Genomic DNA, 25,778 nt, shown 5'->3' on the forward strand with positions numbered 1-25,778 from the left:
AATTCCCACATCGAAAAACACCATTCCATTCTTGGGGGTGGAAAACGTCAACCTGTGGCGGAATCAACGACTTCTGCGATGTGAACTTTGGGGAATTAAAACCATGAGAAGCGTGAAGAGGAAAAAGCTACTGAACTTAAGAAGCACTCCAGTTGAAGTTTACATGAAAGTGATGTTCTAAAAAAACCGGCAACGATAGCCATATTCTGCCGCACCAATTCGCCATATGGTTAGAGCGCGTCCCTCTTTAGTGTGTTCATAGCCCGTTGTGGATTATTATGAGGCGTCATGGCGTGGTGTGACCGTGGGTGTCAGATACTGCTGACCATCGTGGGCGCTTTTTCAGCTTTCAGTCTGATGACAATAGCTATTGGGACCGACTACTGGCTCTATTCTCGGGCGTACATATGTAACGCCACCAATGTCACCACGGACGACATGCAACCCAAGAAAACTAGAGGCGACCTGACGCACTCCGGGCTGTGGCGGATTTGTTGTATAGAAGGTACTTTGTCAGCTTTCTGGTCAATTATTTTTAGGGTTTTTTTTCTATTTGGTTAATATAGGAACATTTCTGATGTATGAATCATTGAGTACTTTGTGTGTTGAGGGCGTTTGGGGAAAAACACAAGTGACAAAACATTTTTCTACACTGAAATAAACTGTCCACACACAGAGTGAAGTTGTTAGGGCGTTTGATAGAAGCTGGTGTAGGCTACTCCTGCGTGCACGCTCAGTAATTGTGGGAACGTTATACCATTATGTATCCATGTGCGTAATGCAATGTATTAGGACTACGTTATATTTTTGCTTCGGATATGACGTGGCCTCGTTACCATATACTGTACATGCATAATGCACGGCTGTATGGAAATGTGCAATAGAACTAATTCATAGCCTACTCAACCCGTTTATAATCAATGGCTGTTACTTTTAGGAGTGCAAAACTACGAGTTTAACTTCAAACTGTTTAGATGCGCTTCTCCAAACGGAGGTTCTTTGTCCATCCAGTTCAGTGTATGTGATGCTGTTGCTTGGCAACTACACCTAAGCCATTGCTATGGAAACATGAGTGAGATTTAGAAATAATTATCGGCAAATAGGGTTAACTTAATCAAATTCAAAGCATGTATGTTTTTCACCAACATGAGATGGAACGAATATGTGAGTTACTTTCTCGTTTCAACATAGGACATGGGTTGGGCTTTGCTAAGAGAGTTGCACAGCAATGAAAGATTCAGTCAACTTCATAATGTCTACCCATTTGAGCCAGGTGCTGAGAATTGTATCAATACATCTTAATCAATACGATAAATCTGTTCAGTGGTGTCCTTCGATTTGGTCACATCCAGATGAATATAGCATCTAAATGACATAATGGATGTTGGGTCTCTACTTTTTCCCACCAAAACCCAGTTATTTAATCTTCTCCATTGAAGTAGACACTAGCCAGCTCTTCAGGATTACTTGCGTCATTGTTAGGCGAAATCAACCACGTTAATAAATATGCAGCCGCTAACCGCTGTAGTGTTGCGATGGGGAAATAATTCTCTAGCGAACTGCAAGCGAACTGAAGTGCACCTGGGGAAAGATGGAGACTTCCACTTATCATTTTGATTATCAAACCTTGCAATATGAATAGGTAAATATTACTTGTTATTTCTTCTGTAGGTTAGCAAGTGAAGTACAGACACTCACACAGAGATAGAGAGAGCGAGAAAGAGGGCGAGAAAAGTCAAGGTTGACAAAAAAAAAAATACAATTCTCAATCATTGCTATTCCATTTATGTCCACAGCTAGGCAACACAATGTCAAGTGGCAACATTACCCACAATTCTCTTTCCCTTTCTCAACCCCATACTTTTCTCCAACCCCTAACATGTATGTAGCGAACTATAAATGACTAAATTGACCTTACACTGCTCATCTCTTTAACGACGTGTTCCAAATGGAAAGCTCTTTATTTAGTGCCTTGTAAAACAAAATGTTCTTAGCTGCGGGAGAGCACAGGGGAGGCTTTTAAGACGCGCACGGAACAACTTGAGTCTTGTTCCCAGCTCGCCTTAAATCAAACAAGAACTCCCACTTAACCGGCGCTTCCCTCCTGTGTCTCTCTCTGTGTCGACGGGAGACGAAATGACGCACTTCAACGAGTGAGAGTGAGCGCGAAAGAGACAGAGTGGGAGGGGTCTTATTTACTTCCTTCTAAGTAGATAAGACACCTGTTGAATGACTGTCATTCTTTCTTTGTGTTTTTGAATAGCTTTTGATTTTGAGTAGCTATTGTTGCTTTCCCGACTGAATAAGAAAGACTTCTTGATGATAAGGACGATGATGCATGGGTCTTGTTGGGTGTTTTGCTCTGTGAGGTAATTGTTGAATGATGTTTGTAATAAGCAAAGGGGCTTCGTGAGATACTTTTTATAGCTAGCAAAACACATTTTGGGGGTCTAAAATCATGGTGTTTGTGTACGCAGGTCTACTCGCACACTCGCCAGTCCCCATATGAAAACATTAGTAAAATGTCAAAGAGCTCCTCAGAGATGTAGGCACGAAATGTTGCTCTTTGGGCACCAGGAGGAGGTTGCCATGGCAATGCTATGCTGAGTAATAAAGGATGAACTGTTGTCTCGCAGGCAGACAGTTTCCACAGGCAAAGTCAAAATGGTCTATATCTAAAAAAAAATCATGAAAATATTGTTTTTTTATTTTTGGTATTAATTTAAGCTTAGGTTAGGCATAAGGTCAGTAGTGTGGTTAGATGTAAAATCACATTTTAAGAAGAGAAATTGTAGAATTAAGCAGGTGTTACGAATCCCTTTGTCCCGGCAGTCTAGGGGGGATGGTATTGAGACCCTTAACATAACTCATGCAAAGTGTAATAGTGACAAAGTAACGGTGAGAACGAATCTGGCATTGTGACAGAATTTACCTTTCGATAATCCGTACATAACCTGGATGTACCATCAGGTTTGTTTAGGAACCAGAATGCAAGGAGAACTCCAAGGGCTGGAACTTGGCGTAGCCAGGTCATTCTCCAACAAATATTTCACTTCATCCCTCATTATCTTCCTCTTAGAAGCATTGACACGATATGGGTGTTGCTTGATAGGGGCAGCATTTCCAACATTAATGTCATGTTCCAACACATTTGTACGAGTAGGAACATCATTAAAGAGACATGGAAAACTGTGTAGCAGCCTCACAATATCGTCGGCCTGTCCGTCCGTTAAATGAACCAGACCTGATTGGATAGACAGCAGCATTTCGGAGTTGGGCAATCTAATGCACTGCTGCTGAGTATTGCGCAACTCCAATCCATCAACAATATGACAGTCCACTATCCTATGATACAGCAGTTCCTTCCGCTGTTTTTGAACTAACTGGTTGATGGGTTGGGTGTGATATGCTTTCAGCATGTTAATGTGGCACACACGAGATTGGTGTTTTCAGGAGTTTGAAGCACAATCAGTTTCACTTAATTTATTTTCAATGAAATTACAGACCAGAGAAACGAGCTGACAGTGAAGATCCGTGAACAGGCAATAACACCAGTACTTGTAAGTCGCTTTGGATAAAAGCGTCTGCTAAATGGCATATATTACTTGGTCACCTGGCTGTAATGGATGAGAAACAGACAGTTTATCATAGTGTCTTTTCATACTCCTCTGTGAGGAAGACAGAGCTTCCTTTGCGAGAGCACAAGCTTGGTGTAGGCGCTCACGAAAGTGACTAACGTAGTCCAACACATTCTCATCTCCTGTACACAACTCTTGGGACAAAAACTGTTCGTTAAGGACTTTCATTGGTCCTCTCACTGTGTGACCAAACACTAGTTCAGCCGGGCTGAACCCTAGAGACTCCTGTACAGTTTCACGAGCAGCAAACAAAACTAGAGGAACTCCCTCATCCCAATCTTTCTCAGATTTCATAACAATATTTACATAGCATAGACTTCAGTGTCTGATGCCATGAGACTCTGGGTGATATGCGCTTGCCACACGGTGCTTAATTGACAAGGATTGTAACACCTGTTTGAAGAGCTTTGATAGGAAATTGGTACCTTGATCACTTTGTGCCACCTTAGGTAACCCAAATGTCGTGAAGAATTTAATTAAGGCTTTACTCACTACCGGGGCTGTAATCCTTCGCAGAGGAATGGCCTCGGGGTATCTTGTTGCCATACACATAAGAAACTGGTTACCTGATTTTGTCTTCGGTAACGATCCAACACCACATGTTCGAATGGTTCACCTATGACAGGTATTGGACAAAGAGGAGCGGGAGGAATAACCTGATTTGGTTTTCCTGTTATCTGACATTATGTGGCATGTCTGACAGAACTGAGCCACATCTTGTTTTAAACCTGGCCGAAAGAAATGTCGAAGGATCCGATCATAAGTCTTTGTGGGATAACACATATTGTTGAAAGGCTGTCGGAATCACTATTTGGTAAACAGCATTCCAATCTCTGTCCACGTCTACGCTGTCGGAATCACTATTTGGTAAACAGCATTCCAATCTCTGTCCACGTCTACGCTGTCGGAATCACTATTTGGGAAACAGCATTCCAATCTCCGTCCACGTCTACATGGGATGTCCATTTACGCATGAGGAGATTACCATCAATGAAGTACGCCACATTCTTCTTCTTTACCTCTTCCAATGAGACAACACTATAAAAACATTTAGCAAGCTTGGTGTCAACCTTTTGGTTAGCAATCAGCTGCTCACGAGTGATTGGTAGCTGTATTGCATTAGCAATAAGTTCAACATACTTCGATTCTTCCCTGGGCTGTTTGTCAGAGGTGATCAGCTTCCCAGAGGTAGCGCACAACCCATCCCTCTTGATCAACCTCAGATTTGTTGAACACTGTTCTGTTCAATCACGTCACCCACTTGTCGTGCCTGAGCACGAGTGACAGCACAAGCGGGGAACACATGTGGAAACCTCTGTGCCAGCTCATTGGAGAGAGAGAGTGGTCACTTTTATCCAACACTTCCAATACGGGTATTACCTTTCCTCCGGCAATATCATTACCCATTATAAAGGTCACACCTTTTACTGGTAACCTAGGACGTACCCCCACTCTGAATATTCCATTGATTAACTCAGAGTGTAATTTCACAAAGTGCAATGGCACTGGGACAAAACCCATTTCAATACCCTGAACTAACACACTGGAACCACAGTATGTATCGTCAGATAAGGGCAACACATCAGACAATATAAATGACTGCGCCACACCAGTATCTCTAAGGATTTTAACCGGACGCTGAGACACTTCGTCATTCGCTAGGGACACAAACCCCCTCAAATGAAAGGTTCATAACTGCGGTCGGGGACTGAGACTTGCAAACTGCAGTTACCCTGAGGCACCTGTTTAGTTTCAGACCTCACCACTGTACGAATTAGAGCAACACCTTTTGGTGGCTTGGCACGAAGAGGCATCCCTTGTTTGTGTTTTAGCAGGAAGCAATCATTAATCATATGTCCCACTTTATGGCAATAGAAACAGGGACGCTCATTCTTCTGGCGTGCTTGATATAGTACTGCTGGCCGACTAGGGCTAAAAGTAGGCAATTCAGTGGCTCTACTCTCAGTATGAGCCGCAAACACACTCTTGTGCGTCAACACAAACTCGTCTGCCAACACAGACGCTTCTGACAGGGAGGATACTTTGTTAGTTTAGGTAAACTACAATGCGTTCGGGTAAGCAATTTTTAAACTCTTCCAACAAGATTAATTCCCGGAGAGAGTTGAAATCAGTTACCTTACTAGCAGCATGCCATTTATCAAACAGATTTCCCTTGTCTCTAGCAAATTCCACATAAGTCTTACTAGAAGACTTCCTATGAGACCTAAATCTCTGTCGGTATGCCTCAGGCACAAGCTCATAGGCGCGAAGAACAGTAGCTTTGACCACTTCATAATTCAAACTGTCTTCCAGAGGTAGCGCTGACAAAACCTATTGGGCTTTACCAGTTCATTTACACTGAAGCAATAGGCACCATACCTCTTCAGGCCATTTCAATGCTACGGCTATACGTTCAAAAACACAAAAATAGGAGTCAACTTCTGCCTTGGTACCTTTGTTCAGAGAGTCAATCTGCCTACTAATGGCAAAAGTGTTGGAAGCTCCAGTTGGTGAGGACGGCTCACTAACAGGCACAGCAGGAACGAAGGCTAGCCTCGCCATCTCTGCCTCCAGTTCCATCTGGCACATTTTGAACTCCAAATGCCGTTGTTCTCCGTCTACCTCAATTGTACATTAAACCTCCCACAAAGGGTTATCCAAAAAGGATTTCAAATCAAAAGTAGCCATCTTGCACTACTACCAAACAAGAGCCAACAAATAGCAAACACTAATGCTACATCAGCTATGACACTCAACACTCAACTAGACCACTATAACAATCTGCACGAGCGGCATGGGTGTCAGTAATGACATATCCCGGATGGGTAGCTGGACCCAAGGAAAGAAACAAATATCCAAAATCACCCCTAAGACTAGCCTACTTCAATACAGCTAACTAACTGACCAAAAATACAGTGGGTGGTCCACCCAGTTCTTACTAGTGTATTTTGACAAAGTTTAACTACGGGTAGTGTATGCCCATGGGCGACTTGTCTTGGTACCCCCTTTTCCCACCATTAAACACCATAACAGAACAATACTCGCAGTTGGGGACAAAGTGACATGTAGGTGCAAAAACAAGAGAGATTGAGCTCCAGAGGAACCAACTGAATGGGAAAGGGGATGTGATTGGGTAATGGAAACAGGAGGTGTGTCTTATGATTGATGACTGCATGGTGACTGATTGGGGAATGATGATTGCCACCTGTGAGGAGGGGAGAAGGAGAGAAAAGAAATACACACACACAGGATACACACACAGGATACCTGTATCCGTAACAGCAGGGTATATGACTTTGTGGCTGTGGTAACTAGTGATGACTTACAGACGCTCTCCCGCTCTCCCCTACTCACCCGCTTCTTTCTGTTCGCTCTTTCTGCACATCTCCATCAGTTAAAAAAACACTTAGCGCACGGATCCCGCTAGTGGGATCAAATTCAACATCCGGACAACATCCGGTGCATCACAGTGCTTGAGGTGTTACTACAGCCGCAAGTTCGATCCCAGGCTGTATCACAGCTGGCTGTGACCGGGAGACCCATGAGGCAACCCTGCTTCGTCCAGGTTAGGGGAGGGTTTGGCCAGCCAGGATTTCCTTGTTCCATCGCGCTCTAGCTACTCCTTGTGTCAGGCTGGGCACCTGCAAGCTGACTTCAGTCACCTGTTGTATAGTGTTTCCTCCAACACATTGATGCGGCTGGCTTCTGGGTTAAGCGAGCATTGTCTCAAGAAGCAGTGCGACTTGGCAGGGTCATGTTTCGGAAGATGCCTGGCTCTCGACCGTCGCCTATCCCGAGTCCGTACAGGTGTTGCAGCGATGGGACAATTCTAACTACCAATTGGGGAGAAAAATGGGTAAAAGTACAAAAAAATGAAATAAATCAAATCGAGCAGTGATGCGAGCTGGGGTCGGCAGACACTGAGGAATCTTTTGTTACATTTGTTTAATTATTGGAGTGGCTCGCAGTGCGAGTGAAGTGGATACATTGTATCTTTTCATTGTTAGAACCAAGAGCACAGGCCAGTCTGGCTATGAAGCCAACCTGGTCTCAGAGCATTTCTTATATTATTCCTTATGTAAATCCGAAACACTCCATTTAGTATGATATGGTACATTTCGTATGGTATGTTTTCATTTGTGGATATCCATCACCCATTTTGTATGGTATACAAATTTGCCAAAAAGTACAATATGTTACCAATTTGCGTATATATGTATACATGTTACGAATTCTAGATAGGTGGCTAACATTAGCTAGCTTGCTAACTTAAGCGAGGCTAGGGGTTAGGGTTAAGGTTAAGTTTAGGAGTTAAGGTTAGGGGAAGGGTTAGCTAAGAAGTTGCAAAGTAGCTAATAATGTAAGTAGTTGAAAAGTTGCTAATTAGCTAAAATGCAAAAGTTATCCGTGATGACATTTGAACTCGCAACCTTTGGGTTGCTAGAGGTTCGCGTTATATGCCCGCCCAACCACCTACTTTAGTTTTGCCTAAAGTAACTATCTTATGCAACCATACTAAACGTCACATATCATACTAATTTGAGTGTCCCGGATTTAGATTACTTTGTTACGTGTAGTCCATGAGACTAGGCTAGGCACGCAGCCTCAGTGCCATAGAGAGAAAGCGGAGCATATCGACAGTCATGCTTGCACCTTTATGTCGCTGAAAACCCCGTCTCACATTTTATATCATTTCATAAACCATGTCGCAGGCCATATTAAACTACTAATGGGCCGCTGATTGTTGTTTTGATAAACTACTTTGTCCAGTCATGTTACCTAGCTAGCTAGCTAAACATCCTGGTAACTTGACCAATAGTCTATGCACAAATGTGGATTTGCACAGGAAGAATGGAAAAGGAAAAGATAGCCTACTCAAACTAATGCGTTTCAGAAGTAAGATGCCATATGCCTAATATAAATCATTCAAAACTATATCTTAATCAAATATCTATATTTTTCCAGTGTTCCTTCAATTATTTTCTAAGTTAGGAGCAGTGTGTGTGTGTGTGTGTGTGTGTGTGTGTGTGTGTGAACGAGTGAGTGAGACCTTGAGTCCATAATAGATTGAGAGTACTGCCCTGTATCCAACGCTACAGCGTACATCAGAACCAATGCTAATTATATCTCCCTCTAAATCTCTTGGGTAAATCATGACACTGTATGCTTAGCTGATACGCACATAGACACTTCTATAGGCAGAGCGATACCTCCTTAGGGTTTTGTTAGAACATTGGGCTACAATTCATGTCAAGAGAGAGTGATGTGAGTCTGTGTGTGTAAGAGAGAGAGAGGATGTGTGTGTGAGAGAGGGAGAAGGTGTGTGAGGGAGGTAGAGTAAGTATGGGTGAAATATAGAGTGTAAAGTTATCTGAAGAGTAAGTTAAAGATGGTTTCATAGTGTGTTTCTCCCTTACTGCCACAATGATATGCAGATCAATATGCATTTATATTCCAGACCTTACTACATTCCTCCTGCTAAATGACAGGTAGGCCTTTGGATATGAGGAAATCATCTATTTTCTGCAGTAGGGATAGCCTATTCTATACTGAACAAAAATATAAATGCAACATGTAAAGTGTTGGTCCCATGTTTCATGAGCTGAAATAAAAAGATCCCATAAATGTTCCATGCGCACAAAAAGCTTATTTCTCTCAATTTGTGCACACATTTGTTTACATCACTGTTAGTGAGCATTTGTCCTTTGTCAAGATAATCCATCCATGACAGGTGCACAGCATGATCATTACACAGGTGCACCTTGTGCTGGAGACAATAAAAGGCCACTAAAATGTGCAGTTTTGTCACAACAATGCCACAGATGTCTGAAGTTGAGTGAGCGTGCAATTGACATGCTGACTGCAGGAATGTCCACCAGAGCTGTTGCCAGATAATTGAATGTTAATTTCTCTACCATAAGCTGCCTCCAATGTTGTTTTTGAGAATTTGGCAGTACATCCAACCAGCCTCACAACTGCAGACCACGTGTAACCATACCACCCCAGGACCTCCAGTTGACAGGACCATCCAGGGGTGACTCTCTTCCAAGATCGTCTCACCCATGCATCCATGGCCAACCGGCTGCCATGCCTAGTTGCTTTAGTGAAGGCCAGGTGCACCGGCGAGAGTACCAAAGGTTGCAGGAGTGTTAGTCCTCTCAGTCTGGTGAGCGTGTTGGTGGGTTGTAGAGTTGTCTTCTCGTAGATTGCTGAGTAGGTGGGTGGGTGGAAGGGTGTGAGTAGATGTGTTGAAATGTAGGAGGGTTATCACCTCTGTGTGTTTTTGTTGCTCCCTCGGCAGCTAATGACAGAGGAGCATTGCTGTTGCGTCCGTCCCTGGTCGTATAGCTTGTTGAGTAGAGTGTAGAGTGTCTATTTGTGGTGAAACACAGGAGGGTTGTTACCTCAGTGTGTTTTTTGTTGTTCCCTCGGTGGCTATTGACAAAGGGGCCCTGCTGTTGCGTCTAGGGTTGCAATGGGTCGGAAACTTTCCGGTAAATTTCCAGAATTTTGGGGGAAGTTTTCCATGTAAAGTTAAACCCGGGAATATGTGGAATTTTGCAAAATCCATTAAAAAAGTTTGCTTATAACAGTGAACCTTTTTTTGTGGGTTAACACATAAGGCAATTCTAGGTATTGTGCCATATTTTGGTTAAACTTTCCCCAATTAAATGGAATTGCAACCCTCTGCATGCATAGTACATTCTTCCATCACATGTACAGCTGATTCTCAAGATCTTGCACACTAATGAGATCCTATTGAGCCCACACTACTACACTGTCTGAGCCAAAGACTACACGTTTTCTGGTAAGTTTTGATTACAATACTGGGTGGAGTGAATATATTTTATATGACATACATGATTGTGTCCCACTTGTTGTCGATTCTTCTTGAAGCCTGAAATGTGGCAAAAGGTCGCAAAGTTCAAGGGGGCCGAATACTTTGCAAGGCACTGTACTCTGCCAAATCATATGTGAAGAATGCAACAAAGATGCAGAATCATCTGACCAAGTGCATAAAGTTTCCACAGCGCTCACAACAAGCAATCTCTGACAAAAGTCCCTCTACTTCTATTCGAGGTGAAAATGATGAATCAGACACCTTATCGATAGCAACAGCTAAAACAATTAATACACTCTACACAAGAGCCAAGGAAATGGTTAGGTGTGTGAAGGGTCATCAAGTTATAGCAGCAATCTACCTCACCAAGAAAAGTGAGAAGAAGAAGAGCACCACATTGAAGCTGCCCAGCAACACCTGTTGGGTTGGGGTTGTCATGTTGGACAGTCTCCTGGAGGGGAAGGAGTCTCCAAGAAATGGCCGTGTCACAGTCTGCCGATATGGACAGCCCCATCAAGAGGATCCTCCTGGATGATGTATTTTGGGAGAGAGTGGTAAGCAGCCTGAAACTCCTGAAACCTATAGCAGTAGCCATTGCACGGATTGAGGGAGACAATGTCATCCTGTCTGATGTTCGGACTCTGCTTGCAGATGTAAGAGAATAAATCCGTACTGCCCTGCCCTGCCCACTTCACTGTTGCTCCAAGCAGAGGAAACTGCAGATCTGAAATACATCAAAAAGCATGAAGACTTCTGCCTGAAGCCCAAACACGCCACAGCGTACATGTTGGACCCCAAGTATGCTGGCAAGAGCATCCTGTCTGGTGCAGAGATCAACAAGGCCTATGGTGACATCACTGCTGTGTCTCGCCACCTTGGCCTGGACGAGGGCAAGGTTCTTGGCAGTCTGTCGAAGTACACTTCCAAGCAAGGGCTTTGGGATGGAGATACAATATGGCAGTCATGCCAACATATCTCATCAGCCACATGGTGGAAGGGATTTTGTGGATCTGAGGCTCTTTCCCCTGTTGCCTCCATCATCCTCCAAATGGTCTGTGGCAACTCTTCGCTATTGCCCCTCGTCAGAGACGTGTAGAGGCCCATGGTAGTGGCACCTCTGATGTCTCAGTCCGAGCCTGTGACGTAGTTAAGTCGGTTGTTGTGATGGTTCATGTTGGTTGTGATGAGTTGATGGCTCGGACCAGAAGTTATGTAAGGCCCATGGTCATGGCAACCCTCAGGGGCGGAGGGTCTTTATCAGATTTTTGGAAGGATCCGTGGTCACGGCAAACCTATTCCATTAGCCGCCGCCGAAGATTCGACAGGGCCCGTGGTCACGCCAGCCCTGTGTCTTGGCCTGAGCTGTTGTTATGGTTGAATTGTTGGACTGTTCCTGTGATCTTCGTTGAATTTTTTTTTATTCAACCTTTACAAGTCAGTTAAGAACAAATTCTTATTTACAATGACGCCACCTTTTCAGGTGTGGTGTAATCCATGATGGTGTTGTTGGATGATGTCCTAATGTGTTGAGTGGAATAGGTTGGTTGGGATGACAGAGACGTAGATGGTGACGGGGCGGTGGAAGAGGAGGGTCATAACCGAGTTGGTATTAGGTGGTTCTGCAATTATAGAGAGATTCTTTTGCTGGGTCCATGGGGTGTAGTGTGGATGTCCGGTTGGGTTAACCAATGTTGCTGGATTTAAAGGTGTTGTTGTGGTGTGGTCCGTTTTCAGTGGTGTTCCAGTGCTGTCCTGAGATTGCAGGAGGGCTGACTGTGGGATCGTTGAAGGTGGGGAAGTCGTCTCTCTTTCTCTCTCCCATTGACTTGTATGGTGCGTTGGGAGTGGTGGGCTCCGATATTACGATGTTGATTTCGATTTTGGGTGTAGGCCTTTCCTATGCCCAGGGGGGTGTTTGGGGCAGTGGTTTGCCATAGGTGCCCAGACCAGAGGGTCCATTTTGGAAGTGTTTTCAAGGTCTTAGGATGTCTGTAAAGTCAGGCGTCTAATGTTATCGATTTCCCATAGACTTCATTGTAAAGGTAGAGGTAGAGAGCGGTGGGCTCTTGTGTTCTGTTGGCCTTGGTTCTTCGTGAGTGTGGGTTAGGGTCCTGGGGCTATAGGGGGTAGATGTATCCTATGTTGGGGTTGGAACCAGCCCAGAGTTTTGTCCCTGTGAGGTGTTTTTCCATTTTTCCAATGCTGTTGCAGTTGGGTGACTGTGTCACCGTTCTCCCATGTAATGTGTTAGAGAGTGGTGCACTCCAGCTGTGTTCTGTTCGTTTTAAATTGGAGTGTGGGCCGCTTTTGGGCCCATGGGATGTCTGGGGCAGTGGCCCACAATGTTGGGGTTGTGCCCAGACCAGGGGGCCTAGTTTGGAGGCGTTTTAGGGGTCTCTCAAATCCCTTTCAAGTTGGGTGTCCTGGTCGTAGCTTTCTCATTGATTTCCATTGTGACAGTGGAGACTGTTTGGTGGTTGTTGCTCCAAACTGCAAAATGCTTACGAGCCCCTTCCCAACAATGCAGAGTTATAAAGTAAGAACATTTGCAAATAATAATATAAATAGTTTTAACAATCATTTTGCTATATACAAGGAGTCCTGGTACAGAGTCAATGTGCAGGGGTATTTATTATTTCAAAATTTATTTAACTAGGCAGGTCAGATAAGAACAAATTCTTATTTACAATGACGGCCGTCCAAACCCTAACGACGCTGGGCCAATTGTGCGGCGCCCTATGGGACTCCCAATCACGGCCGGTTGTGATAGAGCCTGGAATTGAACCACGCCTCTAGCACTGAGATGCAGTGACTTAGACCACTGTGCCACTTGGGAGCATATTAGGTATTAGGTGGTAGTTGAGGTAATATGTAGATGTAGGTTGGGGTAAACGTGACTATGCAATCAGGATAGATAATAAACAAAGTAGTAGCAGCGTATGTGGAGAGTGTGTTTCGTGTGTGGGTGTGCTTTGTGTGTGTGTCAGTGTGAATGTGTGGGTAGAGTCCAGTGAGTGTGCATAGAGTCAGTGTAAAAAAAGGGTCAATGCCATAGTCCGGGTAGCCATTAAAGTCACTGATTGTCCATAGATTCCACTCACCTGGTGTCCTGAATCAGATCCTGATTAGAGGGGAAGAATACAAATCTGCGCTGTCTTGGAGATACCAATCATAGACATGTAGAATCACCACACACAGACAAATAAACCACTTAAAAGACATGTTTACATTACTATCCTGTCTCATAAATGATTGATATCTGTTTTAGAGTGAATTAAGTCCAAGCGTGAAGTAAGTCCTTGTTCATTCGCACACTTGACTTCCCAACCTCTGGTTGAGGCAGCAATTTCAGTGGAAAGTGGGAAACGTTTCAATATTCATGTCACCGACATGTTTTATTCTCTTAAGAGTGCAAAGAAGATTTTCTTAACCAAGAGTCAAACTCTTTGAATGGAAGATGCCTTGGGGCTGAAGAACATCAGAACTCTTTTATGGGTGTGCAGACTGACTTTCCTGTCCTCAGTTGGTTTGAAATATGGGGGTGAAACTAAGCTTGCTACATCTAGGGGACCGAGATCTACCTAAGTCATCCATAATCTGATATAATTTCACATTTCATTTCACGTGAGAAGTCAGTTAAGCAATGCATGTGACCTTATGGCAGACATTGTTCTCCACAGGGTTCAGGCTAAGCTTGGTCAGCCAGTCCAAGCAGGTTATCAATGTTCATAGATAGTGACTTAAACGGCAATATATATATTTTGTTTTTTGACAAATGGCATATCAAATGAAAAGTGTCCAAACAAACACAGAAAAACACTTCGGGATGGGAGGCTACTCAATTTACCTCTCACTCTACCATTGCCTGTCAATCACTTGTACCTACCTACCTGTAAGCAATGGTTGGAACTGGTTCAGGGAACAGAACAGAAAATAACACATTTGTTGTAACATAACCGAGAACGAAAGCGATCTATACTGTTCCGGAACAGAACCGTTCTTTTAAAAGCATGGAAACCAGGTAATAACATTCTTTTACAGCTTCTAATCCCAAGCCATAAGACTGCATAAGAATCCCAAGACATAAGACTATTAATTTAGGATTTTCTTATTTAGTTCATGTAGTAAATATTTTCTTAACCAACAACGCAGTTTTAAGAAAATCGAGTTAAGGGCATTTTACGGTAACATCTGTTGTATTCGGCGCATGTGACAAAGTTTTAAGTTCCGGGCACTTTTTTCAGTCCCACAAAAAAAAAAAACACAACAAAGCCCTTACTCTGTCACTCAGAAATGGATTCCAGTGTCTACCTGACCTGGAAATCTTTGCCAATGTGTGTAGTCTACCTGCCCCTCCCCCCGAAACTACTGTAGTCTACTGAAGTTGCAAGCGGAATTCAGAAATTAGGGTGAAGTTATTTAATTCTAATGAACTTTTTCAATGCTCGTTAAGGATACTATAGTTATCACGTTTCACATTGGATGTATTAACTTTAAAAAGGTAAGACGTGTTTTTAATTCTGGTGCCACTCTGCACACACAGCTTGTTAGCTAGCTAGCTCGCTCTGGTTCAACGTTTAGCCAACTCTCTTAACGTTCATTCATTCAAAGTTCCTCCATAGAAGCTGTTCTCCTGTAGATATAATTATGTGGGCCTAATTCAGATAATGCATGTCAATAATGCCCAGCTCTTCAAGCCAAGCCTCCTCCAACATCTCTCGCTCTTTACACCATACACAACATTTCTGTCGCATCTTGAGCCCTACAGTTGTCTGTCCATCGCACATGTAAACAACTATAGATTGCCCACTCCATAGCAAGCCGCTCTATCCGCACTGATTGGTGAATTATTTTAATGTTGAACTAAATGTAAACATTTGAGGTTAAAAAAGGAATAGAATGGAACAATATAGCGGCAGGTGGCCTAGTGGTTAGAGCATTGGGCCAGTAACCAAAAGGTTGCTAGATCGAATCCCGCTGATAAGGTAAAAAGCTGTAATTCTGCCCCTGAACAAGGGCAGTTAGCCTAGAAACAGTGGGTTGTCATTGTAAATACGAATTTGTTCTTAACTGACTTGCCTAGTTCAAATCTTTATTTTGCAGGTTAGAACAGTGGAACAGAACGAAAAAAATATATGGTTCTGTTCAGAACTAAATGATTGGAAAATAATTTTGGTCCCAACTCCTACCTGTGATCAAAATGACCTAGCCTGGCCGCCGCTGCCCCTAGTGGTGGGATGTGTATATTGAAAATGGACTGTAACTGTGGTACACTAACCACTAGAATACATAATTTCCTAGCAGTGGTAGAAAATGTCTCTGGCAGATTGAGAATCCTTTTAAATAAATAATTCATTAGGTTAAATGATTTGTTTCGTATGAAAATCAGTGGGGAAACAAAATAATCAGCATTATAATAGGCATCTCTTCTTTGGCAATCAATTTGTATTGTCATTTTTAATTATGACAATTAAGCAAACCCAATGTACGGCAAATCGGCAACCTCTAATCTCTCTACTTAGTGAGTGCCTTTACAGGTCAACACAGACGTGCATTGAGTATTGGGAACCATTTTAGCTTCACTTCCACTGTGACATGTCATGAGGCATAATATATTTTTCTAACGAACAGACATGGTTGATGTACAGCCATTATTGAATTAGTATAGTGTTGTCTCAAAGCTCACTTACCTGCTACTCCCCCAATGGACATTATTTCTCCTTCTGCTCCCCTGCATGTTGGAGCTCGAAGCCTAAGATTTTCGCTGTATCCTGCAATAGCACCTGCAACTCTGACTATTAAACAATCTGAACCATGCTCAATTGGAGTTAACACATATATACAGTACCAGTCAAAAGTTTGGAAACACCTACTGATTCAAGGGTTTTTCTTTCTTTCTTGTTTTACTATTTTCCACATTGTAGAATAGTAGTGAAGACAAAACTGAAATAACACATGGAATCATGTAGTAACCCAAAAAGTTTTAAACAAATCAAAATATATTTATATTCTTCAAAGTAGCCACCCTTTGCCTTGACAGCTTTGCACACGCTTGACTTTCTCTCAACCAGATTCACATGGAATGCTTTTCCAACGGTCTTGAAGGAGTTCCCACATATGCTGAGCACTTTTTGGCTGCTTTTCCTTCACTCCGCGGTCCAACTCATCCCAAACCAACTCAATTGGGTTGAGGTCGGGGGATTGTGGAGGCCAGGTCATCTGATGCAGCACTCCATCACTCTCCTTCTTGGTCAAATATCCCTTACACAGCCTGGGGGTGTGTTTTGGGTCATTGTCCTGTTGAAAAAGAAATTATAGTCCCACTACGCGCAAACTAGATGGGCTGCAGAATGCTGCGATAACCATGCTGGTTAAGTGTGCCTTGATTTCTAAATAAATCACTGACAGTGTCACCAGCAAAGCACCATCACACCTCCTCCTCCATGCTTCACGGTGGGAACCACACATGCAAAGATCATCTCTTCATTTACTCTGCATCTCACAAATACACGGGGGTTGGAACCATAAATCTCACCTTTGGACTTATCAGACCAAAGGACAGATTTCCACTGGTCTAATGTCCATTGCTCAGGTTTCTTGGCCAAAGCAAGTCTCTTCTTTTTATTGGTGTCCTTTAGTAGTGATTTCTTTGCTGCAATTTGACCATGAAGGCCTGATTCACACAGTCTCCTCTGAACAGTTGATGTTGAGATGTCTCTATTACTTGAACTCTGTGAAGCATTTATTTGGGCTGCAATTTTTAGGGCTGGTAAACTCTAATGAACTTATCCTTTGCTGCAGAGGTAACTCTGGGTTTTCCTTTCATGTGGCGGTCTTCATGTTTCATCATAGCGTTTGATGGTTTTTTGCGATTGCACTTGAAGAAACTTCAAACAAATGTTCCGTATTGACTGACCTTCATGTCTTAAAGAAATGATGGACTGTCTTTTCTCTTTGCTTATTTGAGCTGTTCTTGCCACAATATGGATTTGGTCTTGGTACTGTATGAAAATCATTAGCTGTGTTTCAAATGTCCACTAAACTGCATGAGCTAGAATCAACTTCTCGACCCTTCCGTCTGAAGTGTGCACTCTTTTATAATAGACTTTCTGTGGTTCTTTTGACTCCACAGGAATCAACAAAGGAAGCTGTCTTCGGATCAATCACTTCCCAGAAGATAACAACTACGACACAGACAGCTCGGAATACATCTTACGTAAGTGCTTGTCTCCTGCCACCACATCCAGATGTCTGTTCATCCTTTATCATCGTGTGTAAAGCACACATTGCCCATAGATACTCAATGGTAGCCAGTGATCAAGGGGTGCTTTATCTGTCATAACTCCCTTGGCCCCGGCTGTCATGACAGTAATTGGAGCTATGGAGAGAGAGACAGATGGCATAAGTGCTGGGTTTATATAGAGCCGTCAGTGGGGAAAAAAGTTTTCATACAAAGTAAAGTAAAGTAAAGCTAACGTTGTAAACATGCTAACCATCCTAACTGCTGTGTACTATACAGGTATAGTGCGGGCCTCCAGCCTCTTCCCCATCCTGAGCAACATCTTGTTGTTGCTGGGAGGACTGTGTGTCGGGGCTGGGAGGATCTACAGCAGTAGGAACAACATCCTGCTCAGCGCCGGCATCCTGTTTGTGGCTGCAGGTAGGTGACGTCACACAGCTATTCAAAACATTGCAATGGCAGCGATTCCTTGCATATCTAGCATTGCCTTGGAGTAGACACTACCCACATATTGATGTTTACATATACTGTGTATATACTTTTGAAAAACTAAGCTACTGTATGGGCAAGGCCCTACATTTCTACCTCTTTCTCGATGTATCTCCTCAGGTCTAAGCAACATCATCGGCATCATTGTCTACATCTCCAGTAATGCCGGTGACCCTAGCGACAAGAAGGACGAGGACAATAAGGGTAGCTATGGATACGGCTGGTCTTTCTACTTCGGAGCGCTGTCCTTCATCGTGGCGGAGTCCGTTGGCGTTCTCGCTGTCAACATCTACATCGAGAAGAACAAGGAGACGCGGTGCCGGGCGAGGCGGGAGTTCATCAAGACCACCTCGTCCACCTCGCCCTACTCCCGTATCCCTAGTTACCGTTACCGGCGGCGACGCTCCCGTTCCAGTTCCCGCTCCACCGACCCGTCCCGGGAGACCTCACCCGTCGGGGTTAAGATGGGAGGAGGAGGGGGAGCAGGCATAGGAAGTGGAGCAAGCTTTGGGATGCCCATGGATGGTATCTCCATGTACGCCCTCAGTAGGGACACTATGAAAAGTGGGATAGCTGGGTACTGTAGTCCAGAGCGTGACTCAAGCTTCCTGCAGGTCCACAACTGCTTCCAGAAAGATCTGAAGGAGGGTGTCAACAGGAGAACGACTCCCGTATGAGGGTTGGAATGCATCTCTGAACTTGGTAGGATACAGGAGACTTCACTAAACTGTAAAGGAAACACTTGGACAGCACATGATCCAGGATCATTGTTGCAACTACAATACACAGACTATCTTCCACGCTGAAAGGTCATAGTTCATATGATGGAGTGTGCTCTTTTTTTGTTTTAACAAATTGCCATCCGTCTTCGTTTGAATGTGGAGGAGAAATGGACGCTGAAGGAATATTTGGAAAACCTTTGGTAAAGCTACTATTAGTCCATTTACAAAGACTACAGAAACCCAGACCTTTAGTAGCAATGCTTCTGTGATACACCATAAGAAAAGTATGTGTTTTGCATATCCCTCAACAAATGGTAGTCATATCTTGTTGTTTTGATGTTGTCAAGTGATAACTCACTGGAGGGGTTTGATTTTGCCATTGTAACTGGTGCTATACACTTTCAACACACTTTGAATATTCTGATTACACTCTTAGAAGAAAGGGTTCCAAAATAGTTTTGTGCTGTAGAACCCTTTTTGCTTTGGGTTCCATGTAGAACCCCATGTAGAAGGGGTTCTATACTGAACAAAAATATAAACGCAACATGTAAAGTGTTAATGGAATGAAAGATCCCAGAAATGTTACATATGCACAAAAATCGTATTTCTCTAAAATGTTGTGCACAAATATGTTTACATCCCTATTGGTGAACATTTCTCCTTTGCCAAGATAATCCCAAGATAATCCATCCACCTGATAGGTGCATATGAAGAAGCTGATTAAACAGCATGATCATTACACAGGCACACCTTGTGCTGGGGACAATAAAAGACCACTCTAAAATGTGCAGTTTTGTCAAACAACACAATGCCACAGATGTCTCAAGTTGAGGGAGCGTTCAATTGGCATGCTGACTGCAGGAATGTTCCCCAGAGCTGTTGCCAGAAAATTGAATGATCATTTCTCTACCATAAGCCGCCTCCAATGTTGTTTTAGAGAATTTGGCAGTACATCCAACTGGCCTCATAACTGCAGACCACATCTAACCTCGCCAGCCCCTGACCTCCACATCCGGCTTCTTCACCTGCGGGATCGTCTGAGACCAGCCATCCAGACAGCTGATGAAACAGAGTATTTCTGTCTGTAATAAAGCCCTTTTATGGGGAAAAACTCATTATAATTGGCTAGGTCTGGCTCCCCAGTGGTTGGGCCTATACCCTCCCCGGCCAACCCATGCCTGTGCCCCAGTCATGTGAAATCCATAGATTAGGGCCTAATGAATTCATTTAAAATCACTGATTTCCTGACATGAACTGTAACTCAGTAAAATCATTGAAATTGTTGCATTTATATTTTTGTTCAGTATACATAAAACCCCAAAAGTTTCTACCTAGAACTAAAAAGGGTTATTCAAAGGGTTCACATATGGGGACAGCTGAAGAACCCTTTTCAGTCCTAGATAGCAAATCTTCTAAAACCTGGGAATTTTGGTAAACTTTTTTTTGTAAATTTTGTAACTCTAATCCTTCTCACTAACTGTCATGTGATCCTCATCTATCTATCTATCCTCTGTGGTCTTTGTATTGGCGGGAACTGGTGTACCTGTACTCTACGTATGTTTGTACTATGATCTGACCCACTGCCATACTCTTACTATTAGTAAATATCCAAATACAAACCTGTTGTAGATTGAAAATAAATAAGGGGGATGTATGGAAATACTGAACTCATTTTCATGTTTCATGAATAACATTCCAATCAATATAAATACGTAGATTTATTTCAATCAAATGGGCATTGTCTTCATTGAGTGTTATATATTATTTGGATTTTGCTCAGGGAAGCTGTATTGATATCAACTAATTTACACCTTTATGAAGCATTACCTATTAGGTATATTACATAAAAGCATTTATGCCGTTATATCTTGTCTAATGCCATAAAGACTGTCATCAGTGTCCAAAAATAGAGGTGAGATCACACTGTAGGCTATGTCTTGTTGTTTATGAATCCACTTTTTAATCATGTACTTCTGTGGAGGACTGTGTGTATGGCAAACTCCATGTAGAAGTTGCCCGTAGGCACAGATCTAGCATCAGCTTACCAAAATCCTAACCTTAACCATGAGTGGATAAAAACCTCGGATCAGCATCTTGAGAAAATGTCATTCCCTTATGTGTTGGAAAACTAAAGTCTTGTTCACATTAGCAGTTTGAAGTGACTCAAATCTTCCAAAAATGTAATATCCTTGAATGTGCTATTTTTCCTGCAGTCTAAACAACCAAAAAGCACATGGAATTGTATAGTTGAAGCCACATTTCTAACCACCTCTGTAGGGGGTTTAAAGTCAGATACAAATCTGATTCCTGGCCCTGCGACTTGTGTCGGAACGGTCAAATCTGATTTATTTGCCCTTAAGTCGGTTTTAGGCTGTTAATTGAAATATCTTGTTCCTTTATAGCTACACCTTTGACAGTTTGACAAGAACATGTGGTAGCCAACTAACGTGAGCTAGTTGATTGTTTGCAAACAAATGAGTGAATGTGCTAGACCGCTACCTAGCTAGTTGACTGCTGTGGCTAGCCAAAAGGACAGGACTTGTTTTGAAAGTTGGATAATTTTGTCTGTTGACAAGTGATCTTACACTATAATTTTAAACATTCAAAACAACTGGGAAACATCCATGGCAGGCATTGTTGTCACTTTAACTTGCTACATAACTTCTGAGCAACAGGAAGTAGTAGCACCACCACTGCACACACACCTGTCGTCACTATGACAACTAGCGTAGCCATGTCAGCAAATGACTTCTGTCTGAACACGCATCCGGTTTGGTAACTTGATGTAATGGACAGTCAATATTCCAAAAAGGTTTTGAAAACAAAACTGATTTGAGCATTAAAGCCTGCTGTGTGAACAAGGCTTAAAAGGCCACTAGTCAGAGCCAACTTCCTTTAAATTGAATAATCTGTGTAGCACAGTACACAACCTTCTTCCCTCAAACGCCACATTGTTCATGGTATTCAGTTCCCCCTCACATTGAGCTAATGAAGCAGGCTTGATAGGCCTGTAAATGCTCCATTCTGTGGCAGCACGAAAGGCATTAAGACATTACGAGCATTCACAGGGTGTGAATGAAGGGAAGTCTACTAACAGACACAGTGGCAAGAAAAAGTATGTGAATCCTTTGGAATTACCTGGATTTCTGCATAAATTAGTCATAAAAGTTGATCTGAGCTTCATCTTCGTCACAACAATAGACAAACACAGTGGACTTAAACTAATAACACACAAAGTATTGTATTTTCTAATCTATATTGAATACATTATTTAAACATTCACAGTGTAGGTTAGAAAAAGTATGTGAAACCCTAGGCTAATTACTTTTCCAAAAGCTAATTGGAGTCAGCTAACCTGGAGTCCAATCAATGAGACGAGATTGGAGATGTTGGTTAGAACCATCCCTACGGTGAAGCATTGTGGTGCCAGCATAATGCTGTGGGGATGTTTTTCAGCGGCAGTGACTGGGAGACTAGTCAGGATCAAGGGAAAGATGAACGGAGCAAAGAACAGAGAGATCCTTGATGAAAATCTGCTCCAGAGGTTCACCTTCCAACAGGACAACAACCCTAAGCACACAGCCAAGACAACGCAGGAGTATAAAATTGAGTACAATGCCATGCAATCTCCATAGACAAACATATGGGTGTGAATGTGTGTGGTTTTGTGTGAGAGTGTCAGTGTAGTGTGTGAGAGTGAGTGAGGGTATATACTGTATAGTCTTGTGTGCATAGCGTCAGTGCAAGATCGGGTCAGTGCAGATAGAATGGGTAACCATTTAATTAACTATTTAGCAGTCTTCTGGTTTGGGGGTAGAAGTTGGCCTGAGAACCGGAAGTCATTGGCAATCTTTCGGGCCTTCCTCTGACACAGCCTGGTATAGAGGTCCTGGATGGCAGGGAGCTCGGCCCCAGTGATGTACTGGGCCGTCCCCCCACTCTCTGTAGCACTTTGCTGTAAAGGGCGGTGACTCTTCACCGTCGGTGATTAGGCCTACCACCGTCATGTCATCAGCAAACTTTATGATGTTGTTGGAGTCGTATTTGGCCACGCAGTCGTGGGAGAACAGGCAGTAGTGGTGGGTGAACAGGCAGTAGTCGTGGGTGAACAGGCAGTAGTCGTGGGTGAACAGGCAGTAGTCGTGGGTGAACAGGCAGTAGTCGTGGGAGAACAGGCAGTAGTCGTGGGAGAACAGGCAGTAGTCGTGGGTGAACAGGCAGTAGTCGTGGGTGAACAGGCAGTAGTCGTGGGTGAACAGGCAGTAGTCGTGGGTGAACAGGGAGAAAAGTGTATCCATCTGCTTGATGTTTTTCCTCTCTCAATGTAGATATTGATGTCTGCCATTGTCTTGGTAACAGCCAGTGCTACCTTAAGGTAATGTTATTCTGGGTAGATAATATTAGGCTACAGGCCTTATTTTGGCTAATCTCTGAAAACTCTATTGGGGCACATGAAAGTGAGAATACAGAATGAATGAGAGTAGCTCCACTGAAATCTCTGTCAGGCTCTAAAATATATGTACTGTAATTGATTTCAAGTGTCTTTGAACATTTGTTTTAATTGAATAAAAAAGGTAATGTCACTGTCTGAAATGTGATTTGATTGAGTTGAGAGCACCAAAGAGTTGTACTCATCCACATTTATATTTCCAAGATATTGTCTGAATGCTCAAACACAGAACTGGAAAGAAGCATTGCCATCCCCAATACATTTTTCCTTCTTAAAAGCTTGAATCCTCATTTTCAAAATGGCTGACATTTTTCATAGTGGGAGTTCAATCCCCTAGTGTTCTGTTCCTAATCACTCTGTAGAATACATCCATGTGTGAGGGTACTTTTTTTATTCATCTGATTATGTTTGAGGACTGTATCGTTTCAGAAGGCGAAATGTCGATACTGTTCTACCGCAATTGATATCAAATCTGAAAGTGTGGTTGAATGCTTACTTGCCCTCTCTTTTGTGTTTTGGTTTAGAAATTAACATACAAAGAAGTTTGCTGTGCTAAGATGAAGTCTCTCCTTTTCCTTCTCCCTCAATTCCGAAAAGTATTATGCTTTTACTTTAAGATAACAATGAAAACAACTTGAAGTGGAGTAGTATGTAGTATGTGTCTGGTTTAAGTGTGTTGAATACAACAATTGTTTTCAATCATAACAATGCATTTTGTGCTTCAGGAAAAATACTAACAAACTAACACGAAGTTTGTGAATTTATATAGACTCGGTGGCCAAAAGTATGTGGACATGCCTTCAATTAGGGGATTAGTCTATTTCAGCCACAGAAACATCGTAACAAATCTGAACTTGCTGTTAAAGTGTAGCGACAGGGTGGGACTGACTGACTGGTGTCCTTTCTAGGTGTTAGCAATAGTCTCCATCACAACCCAAGCAGAAAAATACATTTAAATATACTTAAATCATACTTCATTCATATATTTAAGTATCTGTGAAAAATATACTTGTGTATTTAAAATGGTGTAAATATAATTTTTTATATACATTTAATAAACTTTATTAGCATTTATGTATATTAAATATATTGAAAATGATCTAAATTGGGACACTTTTCTGTACTTATATTCTTAGTATATTAGATATAGAGCACAACAAATATACTTTGAATACACCTTAACTTCATTTTATGTATATTTCTCAAATTAGAAGTATACACAAATTCGAATTAATCGTAAATGTTGTACATTTGATGTAGTTGACCAAACGCCATTGTATTATTTGTATACTAGCATGATCAATTAAATGGTTTTTGAATTAGAATTCCTATATTTTCTTTACAAATAAAGTGTATTTATGTTTTTCATGTATACTTTTACAAATAGACTTCTACTCATTAACCACATTGGCTATTGTAATTAGCCATGTAAAGGTTAACTTGATTGACCAAGGCATCATCTCAGCCAATGTTACAACAAAGCACTTGTGATGGGAGCAGCAATGTAGAAGTAAAATTGTTAATAACTGTGCACCAGTAGCATTTCATACTTTAGTTGTTCACATTACAGTGATATATTAACAATGAAAAACATTTGTAATGTGTAATGTGTAATTCAAAGTACAACATTATTAGATTGGAAAACAATCAAAATGTGATTAAGCTAAATATGAGGGAAAGCATATTATAAATCAAAAACTTTAACTGCAAAAAATTATGGTTACCCATTCTATCTGCATTGACCCGATCTTATCCTAGGTAACAGTGGAAAAAGTACTCAAATACTTGAACAAAGATGCCTTAATAGAAAATGACTAAGTACAGATAAAGGTCACCGAGTAAAATACTACTTAAACTTCTTACGGCTGAAATCCCGTTAACAGGATCGATTTGACAGCCAGTGAAAGTGCAGAGCGCAAATTCAAACAGAAATCTCATAATTAAAATTCCTCAATTTTAACAAGTATTATATACCATTTTAAAGATACACTTGTTGTTAATCCCACCAGTGTCCGATTTCAAAAAGGCTTTACGACGAAAGCATACCATGCGATTATGTTAGGTCAGCGTCTAGTCACAGAAAAACACAGCCATTTTTCCAGCCAAAGAGAGGAGTCACAAAAAGCAGAAATAGAGATATAATTAATCACTAACCTTTGATGATCTTCATCAAATGGCACTCATAGGACATTTTTTGTTCAATAAAGTTCATAAAAATCTCAGTTTACATTGACGCGTTATGTTCAGAAATGTATTGCCTCAAATAAACATCTGGTGAAAGTGCAGAGAGCCACATCAAATTACAGAAATACTCATCATACATGTTGATGAAAATAGAAAGTGTTTAGCATGGAATTATATATATACTTTTTCTTAATACATCCACTGTGTCAGCTTT

General features: G+C 42.1%; 1 protein-coding gene across 1 annotated transcript; it reads left to right on the top strand.

The window, feature by feature from the left end:
- LOC118364709 (voltage-dependent calcium channel gamma-4 subunit-like) lies at positions 1-24,361 on the top strand. Its single transcript, XM_035746403.2, has 4 exons — positions 1-505; positions 17,612-17,695; positions 17,999-18,139; positions 18,329-24,361. The coding sequence occupies exons 1-4, from the start codon at positions 289-291 to the stop codon at positions 18,883-18,885; spliced, it is 999 nt and encodes a 332-aa protein (XP_035602296.1). The 5' UTR covers positions 1-288; the 3' UTR covers positions 18,886-24,361.
- The last annotated feature ends 1,417 nt before the right edge of the window (positions 24,362-25,778 follow it).

Source organism: Oncorhynchus keta, chromosome 32 (assembly GCF_023373465.1).
Source record: "Oncorhynchus keta strain PuntledgeMale-10-30-2019 chromosome 32, Oket_V2, whole genome shotgun sequence".
Taxonomy (NCBI): domain Eukaryota; kingdom Metazoa; phylum Chordata; class Actinopteri; order Salmoniformes; family Salmonidae; genus Oncorhynchus; species Oncorhynchus keta.